At 38.5% G+C, this 18,505-nt stretch overlaps 1 protein-coding gene across 1 annotated transcript; it reads right to left on the bottom strand.

The window, feature by feature from the left end:
* Positions 1 to 219: 219 nt before the first annotated feature.
* rag2 (recombination activating gene 2) lies at positions 220 to 4,978 on the bottom strand. Its single transcript, XM_020931128.2, has 2 exons — positions 4,596 to 4,978; positions 220 to 2,679 (listed from the first exon to the last, which is right to left on the bottom strand). The coding sequence occupies exon 2, from the start codon at positions 2,663 to 2,665 to the stop codon at positions 1,049 to 1,051; it is 1,617 nt and encodes a 538-aa protein (XP_020786787.1). The 5' UTR covers positions 2,666 to 2,679; positions 4,596 to 4,978; the 3' UTR covers positions 220 to 1,048.
* Between the last annotated feature and the right edge of the window lie 13,527 nt (positions 4,979 to 18,505).

Raw genomic sequence — 18,505 nt, 5'->3', positions numbered from 1 at the left:
AGGGCAAGTCAAAAACAAAAGGTCAAGGTTTTGCAGCACTGTCAACAAAACAAAAAGTGGATTTGATATAAAACATATAAAAAAGCTGAATTATATTATTTTTCATTTGCTACATAATTCTAAACATCTTGTATCATATATTTGATAACTTCTGTGAATATCTGAAAAGCTATGAATGAGAATGTGCATCTAAACTTTTGAGGTTTTTGCTGTGTATGATGGCAAAAATCAGTATCCAAAGCAGTTATTATCTTCAAGAAAGCTTTATTCTTTTGTAAAACGCTTATTTTTACACATATTTATTTATTTGATTGGCATTACTGGAAACCTGCACCAAAATATGAAAACTCCACAATACTGTCTTCAAGAAAACTTTATTTATATGTAAACACACTGTGAAAAATATACAATAAAACTTACTGATTTTTAATATTTGTAAAACTCAACCACAGTCACAATCTTAACATTTCACAAATTACAGTCACAAGCTATAAGCATTAGTCAAAAACTTTTCAGTTTGTCATCTTTTTTGTTGAAAGTAAAACACCAAAACATGACCATGAACACTGGTATTGTTCACAGGCTCCTGAAATGTTGTTTTGTTTAATTTTGTTTAATTTAATTTAATTTAATTTATATTTATTATTTATTTATTTATTTATTTATTTTATTATATTTTATCATATTTTATTTTATTTATTTTTTTATATTTATTATTTTTTATAAGCATTAGCCAACAGCTTTTCAGTTTGTCACTCTCATCTTTTTTGTTGAAAGAAAAACACCAAAACAGGACCATATTCATATTCATATTGATCACAGGCTTTTGAAAATGTTGTTTAAATCCACTTTTTATGTTTTATTCAGACAATCTTAAACCTTTTTTTGGCTGTGATTGCTAATTCATTCATTGTGTCACCATGGTAACTTATAAACATTGCACCATACACATACATGTAGAAGTATCGATGTACAATCAAATGCGTAATAAATGTGGTATTAATAAAAACACTCTGATATTAAAAATTTTACTTCAAATTAAATCAAATTAATCATGGAAGAGTCTTTTGCAGAAGCTCTTTGTGGCTGGAGACATGTTTATGGTCAGCGGAGTTCTCCTCAGCTTCACTTTCATGGGGGTCCTTTTGATGGACGGCTGGTTCTGGGGTCGCGGAGGGGTCACTTCCTGGTACGGCAGCCCTCCGTGATCCTGGCAAAAATACTTCTTACTACCTTCCGACAACTTTAATAGCAAGCTCTCCGACAGCTCCATACACTGAGCGTGAACCCAGTGGCCCTCCTCTCCTCTGGAACAGAAGATCATAGCTGGACGATGCAGCTCGGTGGAGTAGTACGGCTCCCACGTGTTGAGATCAATCTGACAACCCAGACAGCATTTGACCCAGTATCCTGTTTGAGATTCGTCCTCTTCGTCGTCCTCATTGTACTTATCGTCGTCATCATCGCTGCTGTCTTCCAGTTCGTGCGGTTCTCGTCCGAAATAAAGCTCCTCGGAATCTTCAAGCGGAGGAGAATCATCGAAATCTGTGGACTCTTGGCTGCAACCTTGAGTCCCGTCTTGTCCGCCCTCCTCCGCTTCTTCTTGCGATTCGAAACTAACTTTATAAAGGCAGTGAGACTCGCTTTGGTTAACTCTTCCTTCGATCGGTACAGCTAGTAAAACTTTACCCTCCCCAGCGCTACCACCGAACCAAGTACGGCTGTGGGTAACATCAGGGGTCCACTTTGGTGCTTCTAAAGTCTCAAAATGGATTCCTTTCTCATCTAAACACACTTCAGTACATTCCATGCTCTTTTGAGAATCAAACTTGTACCCGCCGATGATAATGTACTTATGCATTGAGCCTGTTCGCGTGATGATTGCACTAGAAATGGACATTCCCGTGTCAAATGATTGCCCGGTAATCAGCGGACTTCCTTGCAAGAGCTCGACACGCAGTTTAAAAAGTCTAGCAGGTCTCGAATCAGAAGTTATGGAGTGACCGCCGATGAAGTAAACGCAGTCTTCTCTCGCAACGGACACATGGAAGGACTGGCCATCGTGGAATTCTGGGACGGTGTGAGCAGTAACGCAACCAAATTCCAGCTCAAATAGGAAAACTTGGGGTGGACAGTCGACAACGCTGTTCCAGTTTTCCGTGGTGCGTTCAGCTCCGGACATATACGACCTTCCTCCGAAAACGACATAAGCAGTTTTTCCCCGACTTTGAACTACATTAAGACTATGTCCGTACCTCGCGCTTGGAACTTCCCCCACCAGTTCCTTTTCCTTGCATTTCAACGTCAGTTTACGATTGCACCCACGACTATCTATGGTCAGCACGTACAAACTCGAAGAGATCTCATTGTTCGGGGTACGACCGCCGTGGATGAGGTAACTTTCAGGTAAACCGTCGTAAGGGTCAAGGCGGCAGACAGCTGGGCAGCGTAACGGAGGTAGATAGCAAGAATCGTTTGAGAACGCAATTGGTCTTAACTTCATCTGTTCTTTTTTACACCGTACGCTGAATATTCCCGTAGGACATGAGCGTTTGGGCCAGCCTTTTTGGCCAAACAGAAGCACTTCTCCATCCAGCTGGAGCAGAGAGCATCCCGGTTGTAATAAGCCTGCACAGTTGACTGGAGTTAATGGTTGCAGAGTCATAGTACGCCAGGTGCCTGCAACAAAACAACACTTGTCAGTCAGCTGTCAATTGTTTTCAAGAGGACCTTTAAAATGTTGACTTCCTGTTATGATCACAGCAAAAGAAAAACATTCGACATAATGTGAAGCTGGAGTTTGCCTCTTGGCATCGTGGCGGTTTCAGAACAGAGCAAAAATCTACCACAAAGGGGGGTGGGTCCCAAGGGAGGACCAAGACACTTAGACTGTACTGTATTTTTAACTTTGTATGTGACAAATAAAATATCTGCGTATCTATGCATCTATGTAACTATGTAAGCATGTATATATGTCAGGGGTCAACGTTTTCATCCTGTGAGCTACTTTTTGTAAAATGAAAATGCCAGAGAGCTACTAATTTTAGCAGTTGCCAGAAATTTAGTAAATATAAGAGGCACGGTGCGCCTAAGATGAGGTACAGTTAGATTTCTATAAAACATAACCCATTATCCAATTATCAGTGCCCAAAATTAGGCATCATAATTATACATTTACAAAGAAAATAGGCATTTAATAAATCAAATTTTAGTTATTCAATGCAATATGTACAGTATAATTCCGAAATCCCTTGGTGAGCTACATGGAAAGGGGTGGAGAGCCGCTGGTAACTCCCGAGCTACAGGGTGGGGAGCTCTGATGTATGTATGACTATGTATTTATCATCTCTCTATCTCTCTTTCTACTTTTAAAATTTGCCTAATACCTCATTACATTGTCTATAATCTAATAAACTATATCTCATTTTGCACAGACAGTTAATGGTGTTTATAGAGTAATATAAGCAAAACTTAAATTAACCCCAATAAATATTTGATTTACTTTTATTTTAATATATTTGTCTAGAGCTGGGGTCTCAGGAGTAACCAGTAGCTCTCCACCCCCTTCCAAATAGCATGCCAAGGGATTTTGGGATTATACATATTGCATTGAATAACTAAAATTTGATTAAATGCCTATTTCCTTTGTAAATGTATAATTTTGTGTTCTGAGAATTGGATAATGGGTTATGTTTTATAGAAATCTAAATGTACCTCATCTTCGGCGCACCATGGCTCTTATATTTACTACATTTCTGGCGACCACTAAAGTTAGTAGCTCTCTGGCATTTTTATTTTTCAAAAAGTAGCTCAAAGAAAGAAGAAGGTTGGAGACACCTGGTGTAGAGTTTTATCAAGCTGGCAGTAAATAGTGCACAAACTCGGACTGCTTAATATACAGGAATGTAATGACAAATAAAAAAAACAAAAAAACTTTCTAACAGCTTTAGCATGTATGTTACTCCATAAACTCCTCTAAAATACAGTGTACAGTGAAAACCTGTTTAAAAAGAGTGCAGCTTTTCTGAAAGAGGGTCCACCATCTGCTTTGTCTCTGGGGAGATATTATTGCTTTGCCGGGAATGTTCCACAATATGTCATTAAACCTGTCAAACTGATGATGAGAAGAGGAAACCACACTCACAATAAAAGTGTGTGTTTTTCAAGGTACTTTTGCGCAGATATAACATCCATAATACAACTGAGGCAATTTAAAAACGATGAATGCCATACTGTGGAACTTTACAGGCAAAGCAGTAACATCTTTATAGATAAGAAGGCAAAAATGCAAACCTACACCAGTGAAAAAATGGCAAATAACATATATGTCACTCAGTTTCTTCGCTACTAAACATTAAAAAAGCAAAAACTATGATTTAATGCAATTTGACTGGATTAGTATTTGCATTCCATATCCTTTTACATTTGTTTTATCATTATTATTCTACCCACCGCTGTGTTCAAAACTACTATAGCACTGACAGTTACAGCCTCATAAGCTTCTGAGTCCAATACAATCTACATTTGACGCCACTGACACCGTTTCATCTACACAAAACATTAAAATGGATGTTTGAAATGTTCTGTTTGCTTACCTTCAGGCCAGAGAGTGAGCTCGGTTGGTTTTGCAGTGACTGTTATGTTGCTTCACTCTAACAAAGGGAGACAGTGGGAGAATTTGTAAAGCTTGGGTGCTCCACAAACACTTCCAGACTTTGAGGTTAACTGTCTGTGACTGCAGCTTAGTGGCAGGTGCCGCCTCAGTGCCTCAGAGTCACATCAATGAGATCAGCCACAATCGTTTCTAACAGGAGATACTGGGCCAAAGTGAGAGTTCAACTATTCATATACACATAAAGACGGCGGGATTTCTCTATAAAACTGTTGCCTGATTAATACAAACTGAAATTCTCTGTGTAGGATTTGCAGTCTGGTCACAACTTCTTAACCTGTGTCTGAAAGGAAAAACTCAAGATAAAGCAGTGCAATCAGGTTTGTTTATTTCAGTAAAAAGAATGAGCTCATTGGTCATCTTTAGTAAATTCATTGTTTTTCAGTCCTGTGTTTTGTTTTTTAGCTCCTGGTAACAAATGATGGTATGTCCCAACTCGGGTACAAAGTAGAGAAAGTCCTTAGACCCTCCCACAAAATCTACAGCTGAAGTTGAGAGATGCACCCTTCATGTTTTAGTGATACTGCACTTACTTACATAAACTTAAAACAGCAGCATGTAGGTGAAGGGAGCAAGTGATACTACCAAGAATGTTTTTTCTAAGTACTGAACAATAAAATACACCAGATTGAATATGTCGAATAACATTCTGCCATTTCAGGCAAAGCAGTAATATCTTCATTGAGAAAAGTAAGTCATGGAGGTTCCACCAGAAAAAGACACATATTATTCTATTTCAGGGGTCTCCAATCTGTAGTTTAGGAATTATCAATAGGTTTCCACCCCCTTCCAAGTAGCTTGCCAAGGGATTTTTAATTATATGTATTGCGCTTAATAACAAAAATGTGATTATTAAATGCTTAAATGCCTGTTTTCATTGTGAATGTATCATTTAAATGTATTATTTTGATGCCTAGCTTTGATAATTGGATAATTGTTTATGTATTGCGCTGAATAACAAAAATTTGATTGATTAAATGCCTATTTCCATTGTAATTGTATCATATTGTATTTTGATGTGTAACTTTGATAATTGGAAAATTGTTTATTTTTTATAGGTCTCTAATTATACCCTGTCTGGGGGGTAGTAGCTCTCTGGCATTTTCTTTTAACAGAAAGTAGCTCACAGGTCAAAAAAGGTTGGAGACCCCTGTTCTACTTTCTGATCTATGTTATAATGTTGTTTCCTCATCACAAACATAAATAGAGTTGTGTTTTGTTTCATTCACACATGTTTAACACTAACCCTGCATGTTTACACTTAGGCTAGAAATTCTTCTCTCAAACTGAAAACAGTGGGGCACCAGTCGTTGTGTCCTTAGGCAAGGCACTTCACCCACATTGCCGAGTCTAAAAGTGGTGTGTGTGAGAGTGATGACGATGGTTGGAGGAGCCGCAATAGACGCAATAGTGTCTTACCATCACCGAGTGTGGAGTGATTGAATAATACTCTGTAAAGAGTCTTTGAGTGTCCAGAAAAGCTCTATGTAAAACTGATGTATTATTACTATTATTATTAAAACTTTTGATGCCATGTGGTAATATGCAAAGTGCTCTACTATATTTTTAAACTCCATATGCCTTCACTAGAATCATTGTATCTGAATAAATAATTTAAAAAAAAAAAAAAAATAATTGTGAGAGAAATCGTGAGATAGAGGATACATTCATACCATACTCACCCTCATGTAACAAATAATACTCCCTACAACTGTACAACAACTCACCCTCATGTAACAGATAATACTCCTACAACTGTAACAACAACTCACCCTCATGTAACAATAATACTCCTACAACTGTACAACAACTCACCCTTATGTAACAGATAATACTCCCTACAACTGTACAACAACTCACCCTCATGTAACAAATAATACTCCCTACAACTGTACAACAACTCACCCTCATGTAACAAATGTAACAAAAACTCAATGTAACAGATAATACTCCTACAACTGTACAACAACTCACCCTTATGTAACAGATAATACTCCCTACAACTGTACAACAACTCACCCTCATGTAACAAATAATACTCCCTACAACTGTACAACAACTCACCCTCATGTAACAAATAATACTCCCTACAACTGTACAACAACTCACCCTCATGTAACAGATAATACTCCCTACAACTGTACAACAACTCACCCTTATGTAACAGATAATACTCCCTACAACTGTACAACAACTCACCCTCATGTAACAAATAATACTCCCTACAACTGTACAACAACTCACCCTCATGTAACAGATAATACTCCCTACAACTGTACAACAACTCACCCTCATGTAACAAATAATACTCCCTACAACTGTACAACAACTCACCCTTATGTAACAGATAATACTCCCTACAACTGTACAACAACTCACCCTCATGTAACAAATAATACTCCCTACAACTGTACAACAACTCACCCTCATGTAACAAATAATACTCCCTACAACTGTACAACAACTCACCCTCATGTAACAAATAATACTCCCTACAACTGTACAACAACTCACCCTTATGTAACAGATAATACTCCCTACAACTGTACAACAACTCACCCTCATGTAACAAATAATACTCCCTACAACTGTACAACAACTCACCCTTATGAAAAGGGATAATACTCCCTACAACTGTACAACAACTCACCCTCATGTAACAGATAATACTCCCTACAACTGTACAACAACTCACCCTTATGTAAAAGATAATACTCCCTACAACTGTACAACAACTCACCCTCATGTAACAGATAATACTCCCTACAACTGTACAACAACTCACCCTTATGTAACAGATAATACTCCCTACAACTGTACAACAACTCACCCTCATGTAACAAATAATACTCCCTACAACTGTACAACAAACTCACCCTCATGTAACAAATAATACTCCTACAACTGTACAACAACTCACCCTCATGTAACAAATAATACTCCCTACAACTGTACAACAACTCACCCTTATGAAAAGGGATAATACTCCCTACAACTGTACAACAACTCACCCTCATGTAACAGATAATACTCCCTACAACTGTACAACAACTCACCCTTATGTAACAGATAATACTCCCTACAACTGTACAACAACTCACCCTCATGTAACAAATAATACTCCCTACAACTGTACAACAACTCACCCTTATGAAAAGGGATAATACTCCCTACAACTGTACAACAACTCACCCTTATGTAACAGATAATACTCCCTACAACTGTACAACAACTCACCCTTATGAAAAGGGATAATACTCCCTACAACTGTACAACAACTCACCCTCATGTAACAGATAATACTCCCTACAACTGTACAACAACTCACCCTTATGTAACAGATAATACTCCCTACAACTGTACAACAACTCACCCTTATGAAACAGATAATACTCCCTACAACTGTACAACAACTCACCCTTATGTAACAGATAATACTCCCTACAACTGTACAACAACTCACCCTTATGTAACAGATAATACTCCCTACAACTGTACAACAACTCACCCTTATGTAACAGATAATACTCCCTACAACTGTACAACAACTCACCCTTATGAAAAGAGATAATACTCCCTACAACTGTACAACAACTCACCCTCATGTAACAAATAATACTCCCTACAACTGTACAACAACTCACCCTTATGTAACAGATAATACTCCCTACAACTGTACAACAACTCACCCTCATGTAACAAATAATACTCCCTACAACTGTACAACAACTCACCCTTATGTAACAGATAATACTCCCTACAACTGTGCAACAACTCACCCTTACATAATGGATAACCTGTCAGTCATCATATCATTGTTGCACTGTTCTTCCTATGACGTCTTGTATAAAGCTGTGATTTTATATTTTATTACTTATCTTTCTATTTTACTTATTATTCTATTTTTGAACATTTACATTTATATAATTATGTCTTATTTGACACCTGTCTCTTGCCATCCTTTTTGCTACTTATTTAGAATTTATTATCACCATTTATATTTTTGTTCTTTGTTATTTTATTAAATTGTGATATGTGAGCTACAGTGTCCAAATAATTTCCCTTGTGGATCAAAAAAGTTTGTCTAAGTCTAAGTCTAAGTCTAAGTCTAATTGTTAACTTGAAAACTACCACTACATGACAGAGCATTTTGAGATTTTGAGATGTAGATACATGCGTAAATGAAACAAAACATAACTCTAGGTGTATTTTTGAGGAGGTAGAAACTTTATAACATGACTAAAAGCTCTCAAGAGTCAGTTTTGTGTAATATAGGACCTTAAATGTCTAAAGCTTTTATAATCTGAAATGTGTTTTCTATAGTCAGGAGACCGCAGAGTTGCTTTCAAGTTGTTGTGTTCTTGTGATGCAGTTTTTGAAAAGATACTGTACATTCACAGACACATGATGATCACACTTTAGAACAATTGTCGGCTTCTTTACGTTCACCTTTCACGTTCTTCGCAATCACCTTTAGAAATCAGGACCAGGCAACGTTTTGTACTTTCCCCTGCATCGTACGAGCTCGTCTGAACACTAGAACTCACGTGAACTGGCAGCAGATGTCTACAGTCTCGCTCAGCATGCCCGAGATTCTGTGCAAAAAAACCACAAGCGCCTGGAAGACCGTTACCCCCACCGCCCTCTACCACCCACCACCTGTGAGCCAAAGGAAAACACGCATGATTTCATATGTCACTACAATCTGCATAACATTAATTCCGGGACCGAATATATAAAAAACACCTCTTTAGAAACCTTTAGAGGCAGCTTTAGGCGTTCGAAACAGCTGGGGCAAAGCAGCGAGTGGGGGTGGGATGTGGTGGACCCCGAGTCTTTACATAATTGATAGAACAAAGTCATTAGAATGTAGTGCAGCACCTGTTTCCATGGGCGATAATGTATGACTACCTGACTGTTGGCGCCCCGAAGCCTGCGTTTGACGGATGAGGGTGTGACAGCTCTGATGTTGGGGATCATCGCTGTGCAGTAGACTTCATCACTATTTAATGCTGCACTAATTGCTCCCCTTGTGGTAATTGGTAACACAATGCCAGTGGGCCAGTTCTAACACACTTCTGCTAAATATTGCAGCACTTCTTATTGTGTGAGGAGTAAGCCGGTGTCGAGTCGTGCGGTAATCAAGAAGAAATTCCTGTGAGGAGTTTGAGTGGCTGAAAATACACAAGTCAATTTATTTTGTGAAGAAAAGCCAGGATTGTGTCAAAGTTATAACTAGAATTCCAACCAAATAAGCTCCACTCAAGTGAGCAAATTAAAGTCGCACTTTGCCACTTTCTTGTGGGGTGTCTAATGACTGTGGAACTCTCTAGGCAAAGCAATAGTATCTCCATGGAAACAAACAGGTGGCGTACCATATAAATAAAAAGTTTCATTGTATTTTTCTGATGTGAGGTACTACTGTGTCTCCATGGAAATGTTATTTGTTTTGCCTGAAATGTTCCACAGTATGTCATTAAACGTATCCATCTTATAGTTATTAAATTACAAATGTTTTTATTGCTTAAAACTAAGCCCCGGGGTTTCAAAATGCGCTCCGATTCAAGTCAGTTGGCTTGGTACTTCCGGTGGCTGTGGAGCGATTGAGTATGTGCAGTAGTGCACGAGCGCACGCACATAATGCGATCTTGTGCATGTGATCGTTTTGACCAATCAGAGCGAGAGGAGCTACAGCGGAGCAGAGCGGAGTCCGCAGCTAATGATTATGCTGCGTTTAAGACAACTGAAGGATTTTGAGCTGAGAAAAAGTTTATGATCTAAGAATAGGTAAAAATCTCCACAAAATCCAAAATGTTTGAAAATTGTAGGTGCCCTGTCAGCTACATGAGCAGTTTGTGATACATTAATTACATCTATGAGCTTCTTCTGACTGTCTCCAAATGACTTACATTAGGATCTTGTCATCCCTCTCTCTGTAACACTTCTGCAGTGAGCCTCATCATTTTGGTCTTAAAATGTTTGTATTAAACCATTTTACATGATCCTGAATTTTTTTTTTGCTATTTTGTCTGTCAAAAAATTTCTATTTATAGCACAGAACCTGGCTCCAGAGTCGCTCCTGTAATCGTTAACATCACGAGCATCATTTGAGTGGTGCTGAACGCTATGGGTGACGTCACACTCTCTTAGTCCACTTTTTCTACAGTCTATGTTCTCAGCTCAGGGGATTTTTTCAGCTGAAGTACCAGTGAGTGACCACTACGCCAACTGGAGGCAGCTACAAGCAGCAACACCCTATCCAGTTATTTTAATAGATCCATGCTTAAAACCTTATTAAAAATGCACAGCATAGACCTTCATGATCAGATCCCTATGGTCTGTTTTAATTGTATCCAGATGAGTCTTTTCTAATGTGAGTGTCGACTCTGTGGACACCTGCAGCCACCGCAGGAGTTAGAGTCAGTCCACATAATCTGGGCGACTCATTGTACTTGATCTGAAACACTGCTTTGTGCCCTCATGAATAATGGCTGCACAGTAGGCGCATTAAATATAAATATCGAGCGATAAATTCTGAGTTGGGAAATAAACTACATTTGCTGCAGATGCCAGACTCTAAGACGAATGCTAAAAATGCATAATGCATTTGTGCTGTTGGGGGACTCTAAAGTGAAACCAAAATCAGCCAGTGGTTAAACTACACTATAGGACACAAAACTGACTCTTGTGAGCTATGGCTGAAATCGTCCAAATGATACAGTATGGTCAGATCAAGTTACAGGTCAGATCTGTGGAGAAGCAACCCCGCTCACAGTCAGAATGCCTATTTTTTATTTTTATTTATTTATTTATTTTTTGAGATATAGCACCATCTGTAATTTAATAAAAGTAAGGTAAAGCTGTTTAATGTCATACTGTGGGACATTCCAGGCAGCACAATAACATATCCATAGAAACAAGAAGGTGACAGACCCCCAACCAAAAAGTGGCATACTGCAGTTTTAAGTCATGTTAGACTATTTTCTCATGTATGTTATGTTGTTTCCTCATTTAAAACATACCTGGAGTTGTGTTTTGTTTCAGGCTACTTTTACACATAGCTGGGTATGTTGAGAAACAAATATTTCCCTCCCTCCGTTTTCCAAAATAACATCGTGCACACAGCGTCGTTTTCAAAAAAGTTTTCGGTTACATCAACCTGCATAAATACGAAATCGAGCGCTGTTAGAACTATCAAGTCTATAGGCGGGACCTGTGTTAGATTCAAACCTGCAGCATTTATTTCATTACAGTTGTAAGTATTACTCAAAAATACCTTGAAAAACGTGCAATACTGAGCGGACTTGCCTCTCCACAGATATTTTAAACACTCTGGTCCTGGATATGATCCATCAGCTGTGTGTACAAATGCAAACACATAAAAAGTGAACACACCGGAAAAAAATCTGACTGCTGCTCTGAATGCTTCCATCATCATCATCAGAGCAAAAGGTAAACATTGGTCGCACTTTTGGCGTGTCAACTGCCTAAATTTTTGTTTATCTCACTTTACACGCAAACGCCAAACTGTAGTTTTCCAGAATCTTCACTGTACCTGGAGTTTTTAAGAAAAATTCGTTTTCAGAAGCAAATTTGCCATTTGTGTGTAAAAGATCAGAACAAATGAAGGGAAATGTCTCCGTTTTTAAACAATACCTATGTACGTGTAAACGGGGCCTCATTCACACGTTTGAGTAAGCCTTTATTATTAGTCTGTCCACATCTCCAGAGCTCAAAATGCTCTGTTCCACCTTGTGATGTCATGTAGTGGTAGTTTTGAAGTTAACAGCTACCTTTTACCTTTAGTTCAAATGAGATTGTCAGTTTTAAGGTTAAAATGATCCCAGTGATTTTAGTGAAGGTGTCTAGCGTTTAAAAACACGATGGAGCACTTCCTGTATTACCACATGACATCACAAGGTGCAACAGAATGTTTTCAGTTTGAGAGAAGAACTCAGCCTAAATATGCAGGGTTTGTGTGTTTTTAATGAGAAAACAACATTACAACAGCTCAGAAAATCATGTAATATGGGCCCTTTAATACACCTCAGCACTAAAACAATCAGTATTTTTTTCTCCCTGATTCAAGCAGCTCCTCAACCTTATTTGCGCTCACAGCAGGCTCCTGATTTCACTTAAAACGTTGTAATAAATCTAGTGTGCATTACCTCGGCTTTTGCACACCTCCCCAGCCCTCGGTCTCTCAGAAGCTTACACCAAACAAATAGAACACGGGTTGCCAAATATTTGTTTTGTTGCCAGACTCATTTGCCTCGCGTATTCTCCCTGTGACTTCTGGCTGGAAATTTACACTTGGAGAAAACAGAACACATTTTACTGTAATCCAACTGAAGCTAGTATAAATAATACAAAGGCAATTGGAAGTGAATGAAAGAAGTGGGAGAATAGGGATCATGTTCAGTGCTACAGCTTAAAATCCAGCTTCCTCTTTGGTCTATTGTTCACTACTAAAGGGCTGGTTCTTTGTCATCCTTGTATTGCTTTGTGGAGGTGAGTTGAGGATTTGGGGGCTTGGTGGAGTGGAGCAGAGCCAGAGTTGCGACCTGGCTCTTATATTCTGGCTCTGCGGCAGATGTAAAAGCCCCGGAGTCCCTCGGGCAAGTCTCCACAGCGGCCATTTTAGGTCACCCCGCTTCGCTTCGGTCAATGTCACAGTTCATGCACTGCTATGTTGTAATGTCAATATAAAGACTGGTTGTAAGCCAATAAGTGAGTGCTGCGTGTAGTCTTTCTGCCTTGTCTTTCAAATAGGGGTGTGTGGCGGTGGAGGCAGGTTTCCAGTGAGATTGGATGTTATAGGATCAAGAGTTTGCACTACAACGGGATGAAACTGGTTTATAATCTGAAAGGTCCTAAAATACTGGTCCAATATTATGCAAAACTGACTCTTTTGTGCTTTAAGCCATGTTAGAAGGTTGTTACCTCCTCAAAAACATACCTGGAGTTTTGTTTTGTTTCATTCACACACGTTTGAGTAATCTTTTATCATCTCCAAAAACATCTACATCTCCAAAATGCTCTGTTCCACCTTGTGATGTCATGTATTGGTAGTCAAGTTATCAGTTACCTTTTATCTTTTGTTAAATAGAGATTCTAGCCTGATTCATTTCAGCAATTTCTAGGCTAATTTCACTTTCAGGGAAACTGACATTGCAGCATTTGGATTTGTTTGCTGGACGGTAGGTGGATACTTTTTTTATTTAACCAATTGCTGCTATTTGGTCATGATGTACGTAATGCACCAAATCCCACAGGAAGAAGGGCAATAACGTTTTTCCCCTTGATAAAATTAACCAAACATTCTCTTTGTTCCAGCTTTAAATCCTGTACCACAAAAGGTACCCAGACAGGCGCTTAAGTTTGACGTCATGACTTCACAGCTCTTCACTGAGAACTTCCAGGGTTCTTGCAAACCGTCTAGTGTATTCTGATTCCTGACTTAGTCGCTGGAAAGAAATGAAATTGAGCAGAGGCACTAGGTGGTGCCAACCTGGCTAGGCAATTTCAGGTTTGAAATTATAAATAGAGAAATTATCAATAGTGAACCTGCTTGGAGTTTAAAAACACAGTGGAGCACTTAATGTATCACAGCATGTCACAAGGTGGAACAGAGTGTTTTCTGTTGGAGAAAGGAACTCAGCCCAAATATGCAGGGTTGGGTGTTAAAAATGTGTGAATGAAACAAAACACTCCAGGTCTGTTTGTGTTCAAGAAACAACATTATAACATCAGAAAACAGTGTAATAAGGGCCCTTTAAGCCCTTTACAAACAGCACATCTGGGTGATCTCAGAATGTTGTCCCCAGCTCCTCTCTTGCTCGGTGCAGTACATGTCAATAAAGTCCACAGCACTTCTGTATTTTGTATTTGAACACAAGAGAAGCGTGTCTGTGTGCTGCAGGGGGAGAGGAGGATGATGACGCACCGGCATGGCAACTCAGCTCAAAGCTAAGGGAGAAATACGCAGAGTTCATCGCACTAAACACGCTGGTATTTTCATCACGCGTCCTCAATCTAACACACACCTTAAATATTAAAGTCAAAGTGAAACAAAAGCATGTGGCAGAGCTTTATGCACTCATGTATAGCTGCATTGTGAATTTAATTGATCTTCTATGGACACATGATTGAATGGATTGAATGTGTTGCCAAATTAACTGCAAAATAATGGGAATTGTGCAATAAGTGGAGTGTGCAATAATGGGAACTGTGCAATAAGCAGGGTGTGCAATAATGGGAAGTGTGCAACTGTGCAATAGTAGGAAATGTGCAATAATGGGGACTGTGAAATAATTCGAACTGCACAATAATGGGAATTGTGCAAGGAGTAGGGTGTGCAGTAATGGGAACTGTGCAATGAGTGGGGTGTGCAATAATGGGAACTGTGCAATATTTTATTGTTTGGCCGCCTGTGACCCCAGCCCTTTTGGACAACAGATGGAAATTAGCTTTACATTCATGTTGTGTCATGTTTGTCCATTTACATGCTCTGTCCCAATCAAATAAATAAATAAATAAATAAATGCAAGCATTGACACGAGAGACGGCCACGGCCAGAGAAGCTCCTGTTTTGGTGACCCACCTGCACTCAGCACTACAGGGCCCGCTGAGAGTCAACTCTGTGTGGGAAAAGTGGGTGTGGGTGTGTACAAATAATCTAACACTCAAATCTGAGCCGAAGTCCATCTGAACGTGCTTGTTTGCGAAGGGCTTTAGTTTTACTTAGTATGAAATATGTCAAGCAAAACATCAGCAGAGGGCACAACTGCAAATGAGGTCACACTAGTGAAGAAAGTTGTATGAATCAACAACAAAAAAAACAAAAAAAAAAGAGAGAAAAATGATGAAAAATTGTGAAAATTGCTTAACTGCTCCATGTAATCTTGACTGACCAAGCAGATACAATGGCGGGGCTGAGGGACTTACTAGAAACTGGCAAGAGGCTACTTTTAGTGGAACAGTGTGAGATGGACAGTGTGTGAGAACCATTATCAAATGTCTTATTCCAGGCAACAGATAACTGGTGTATGTCCTTATCCCAGGCCCAAAGTACAGCCAGTCCTCAGACCCAAGCCCAAAATCAAAAGTGGAGTTGTGTTCATCAAACAAACCGCACTGTAGGTTAATGTTAATTTAATGATGAATATTTAAGTTTTGATTTGTTTGCATGGTGATTTTAATGTATTTCTTATTCTGTAAAGCACTTTGAATTGCTTTGGTTACGAATTATACTATACAAATAAACTTGCCTTGCTTTTCCTTTGTCTTCCATAGGACAGTGCTCATGAGTGGGCCTGTTACAATCACATATTTTGAAACATGACATATTGCTGAAGAAAATATAGACAATTAATGAAAATATTGAAACTAATTTAAGTCACTCATAGAAAAACCCAAGAGTAGATTTACAACACAAAAACTGTTCTAAATGTACAATGCTGTTGCAATAAAATAACAACTGCAATCAGAGACAGCAACCTGGTCCCCATGAGGCATCAGTGGGGGCAGGTCATCACCACGGAAGCAGCTTATGAGGAGCCCAGCCCATATTACATGATCGTTATATCCACAATGCAATGTGTGTGTCTGTACAGGCCCATGAACATTTGTGTGATTTTGGTCACACATGAGAATGTCTGTGTTTACTAGTGTGTAACGAAAATGTAATTTTTCATGAGTTCCATATATGTTAGTTCTGTGACTATAGATCAGTGTGTTGTGTATCACCAGAAAAAGAAGAAATGGAAATTGATTTTGTTCCAATTAGAATTTTAATGGCTACACTGAAAGAGAAGGAACTGTTATAATTAGTGATTATCTCAAAAACTATTAATATTTTACTATACAAATGCATAGAATTATAAATAGATCACAATTTTTCTGAGATTTTGAGACCATCCTGTTGCTCTAGCTTGATCCTTTGCAGAGTTAAGACCAAAAACGCATATTTGACCTTGGTTACCTTGACCTTCAAGTGACCTTGACCGGTTTCAACCTGTAACATCCAGTGTACCCCGATTATGTGTGTGCCAACTTGTGTGATGATTGGGTGAATATTTTAGCCTGCAGATGGTTCAGAATTTGCAGAAATTATCTATCCTTTATAATGGCATGACTTTTCAATTGACCTGTGTGACCTCAAATGACCTTGGATCGTCACCAAACCTTTTTTTGCAGCATCAGGCACAGGGGTTGAACCACGTACCAAATTTGGTGACAATCGGTCCATAAATGGTGGAATTATCGTGGGTGGACAGACACACACACACGGGGTGAATACAAAACCTGGTCAACCCTTCGGGGACCAGGTAATTACTCCTCATTTATAACTTAGTTTGCATCTGTAATGAGTCATAGAAGTTATTTATTCAACCTTTTACTTAAACTTAGACAAACTTTACTCATCCATGAAGGAAAGTTCTTGAACGTGGTAGCTCAAAAATCTCAATATATTTTATTAACAAAAAACAAAAGCATAGCTTCTAATAATAAATTCAAAATAAGTAGCAATAACAAGAGACTGGTGTCAAATAAGGCATATTTATATAAATGTACACAGTATGCACAAGTAAAAAAAAATAAAAAATCTCTCAGCTATGCAAGAGGTTGTAATAAGAAAACAGGATTTGATTGACAGAATGATATTAGGAACAAAGCAAGAAGTTTTATTACTAAATGGGTGCTCAATTTTGAACATGTAATGCAAGTAATGCAAAGAAAAAGTACAGACAATAAATACTGACCCCAAAAAATCTAGTTCCAGCTTTCTTATATTGAATGATAAGTCGATGTAGTAATTATCATGACAGGTGCTGTGGAATGTACAAGTAATACATTGCTGCACCTAATTGAACATTGTAGGTATCTGTATTTTACTTAAGTACATTTTAAAGTGGATACTTTTTACTTCTGCTTCACTACATTTGAGAGCATCTGTACTTTCTACTACACTACAATTTTGAACTGGACTGAAACAATCCTTGTATTATTTGTTCATTTGTTTTTTAAAATAAAACCAAAAATAAGAAAATTTAAAAAAGCAACTATTTTCTTCATTATTTGTCTCCAAAACCAAAATGAAAAAAATGGATAACGATTAGTTTTTTTCAGTTTTTGATTTTGTGTTTAAATGAATAATGAAAAAAAAAAAAAAAACCTTATAATGGCCATTTCTTGTTTCTGGTGAGTTAAACTGCGATGCTGGACTTTTGCACCGCATATGGACTGAACCAGGACTAAACCAGGACTGAGATGGGCCCAGAGGTGAGCTTGTGTAGACTGTCGGATGATCAGGACTGAGGCCAGGACCGGACCAGGACTGAGACTGGGACTGAGATCAGGACTGACCAGTTTAGTCCTGGTATATTTCTGGATTAGACCTGGTTTAGTCCTTGTGTAGTCCTCTTTTAGTCCTGGGATCAGTCTTGGTTCAGTCCCGGTCTGGTACTGTTCTCAGTCCTGATCACCCAACGGTCTACGCAGGCCCGTCCCAACACTCAGTCCTGGTGTAGTCCTGGTTCAGTCCTGGTTCAGTCCATATGTGGTGCAAAAGTCCGACATCGCAGTTTAAGTTATTATTCATTTAAACACAACATTGAAAACTGAAAAAACTGAAAAAAGAAAAAAAAAGTGATGGTTTTATTTTGAAAAATGAATGAATGAATGAGTATTTTTAATTTTAGATGTGTATGTGAGGGAAGATCAGTTTGGTTGAGAGACGGCCCTGCTCCCACAAGGATACATGTTCATAAAAGTATTTCTGAACAATAAAATCACTTCGAATGAAACAAAGACCAAATAAAATGTTAATGC

This window comes from Boleophthalmus pectinirostris, unplaced genomic scaffold, assembly GCF_026225935.1.
Source record: "Boleophthalmus pectinirostris isolate CB_2022bp ecotype Guang Dong unplaced genomic scaffold, ASM2622593v1 HiC_scaffold_2, whole genome shotgun sequence".
NCBI classification, from domain to species: Eukaryota; Metazoa; Chordata; class Actinopteri; order Gobiiformes; family Gobiidae; genus Boleophthalmus; species Boleophthalmus pectinirostris.
Note: the sequence above shows the minus strand (reverse complement) of the source record. Positions and strands in the feature narration are given on the sequence as shown.

Coding starts and splice junctions, on each gene's coding strand:
- rag2 (XM_020931128.2), bottom strand. CDS start 2,665: ATGACTCTGCAACCATTAACTCCAGTCAACTGTGCAGGCTTATTACAA.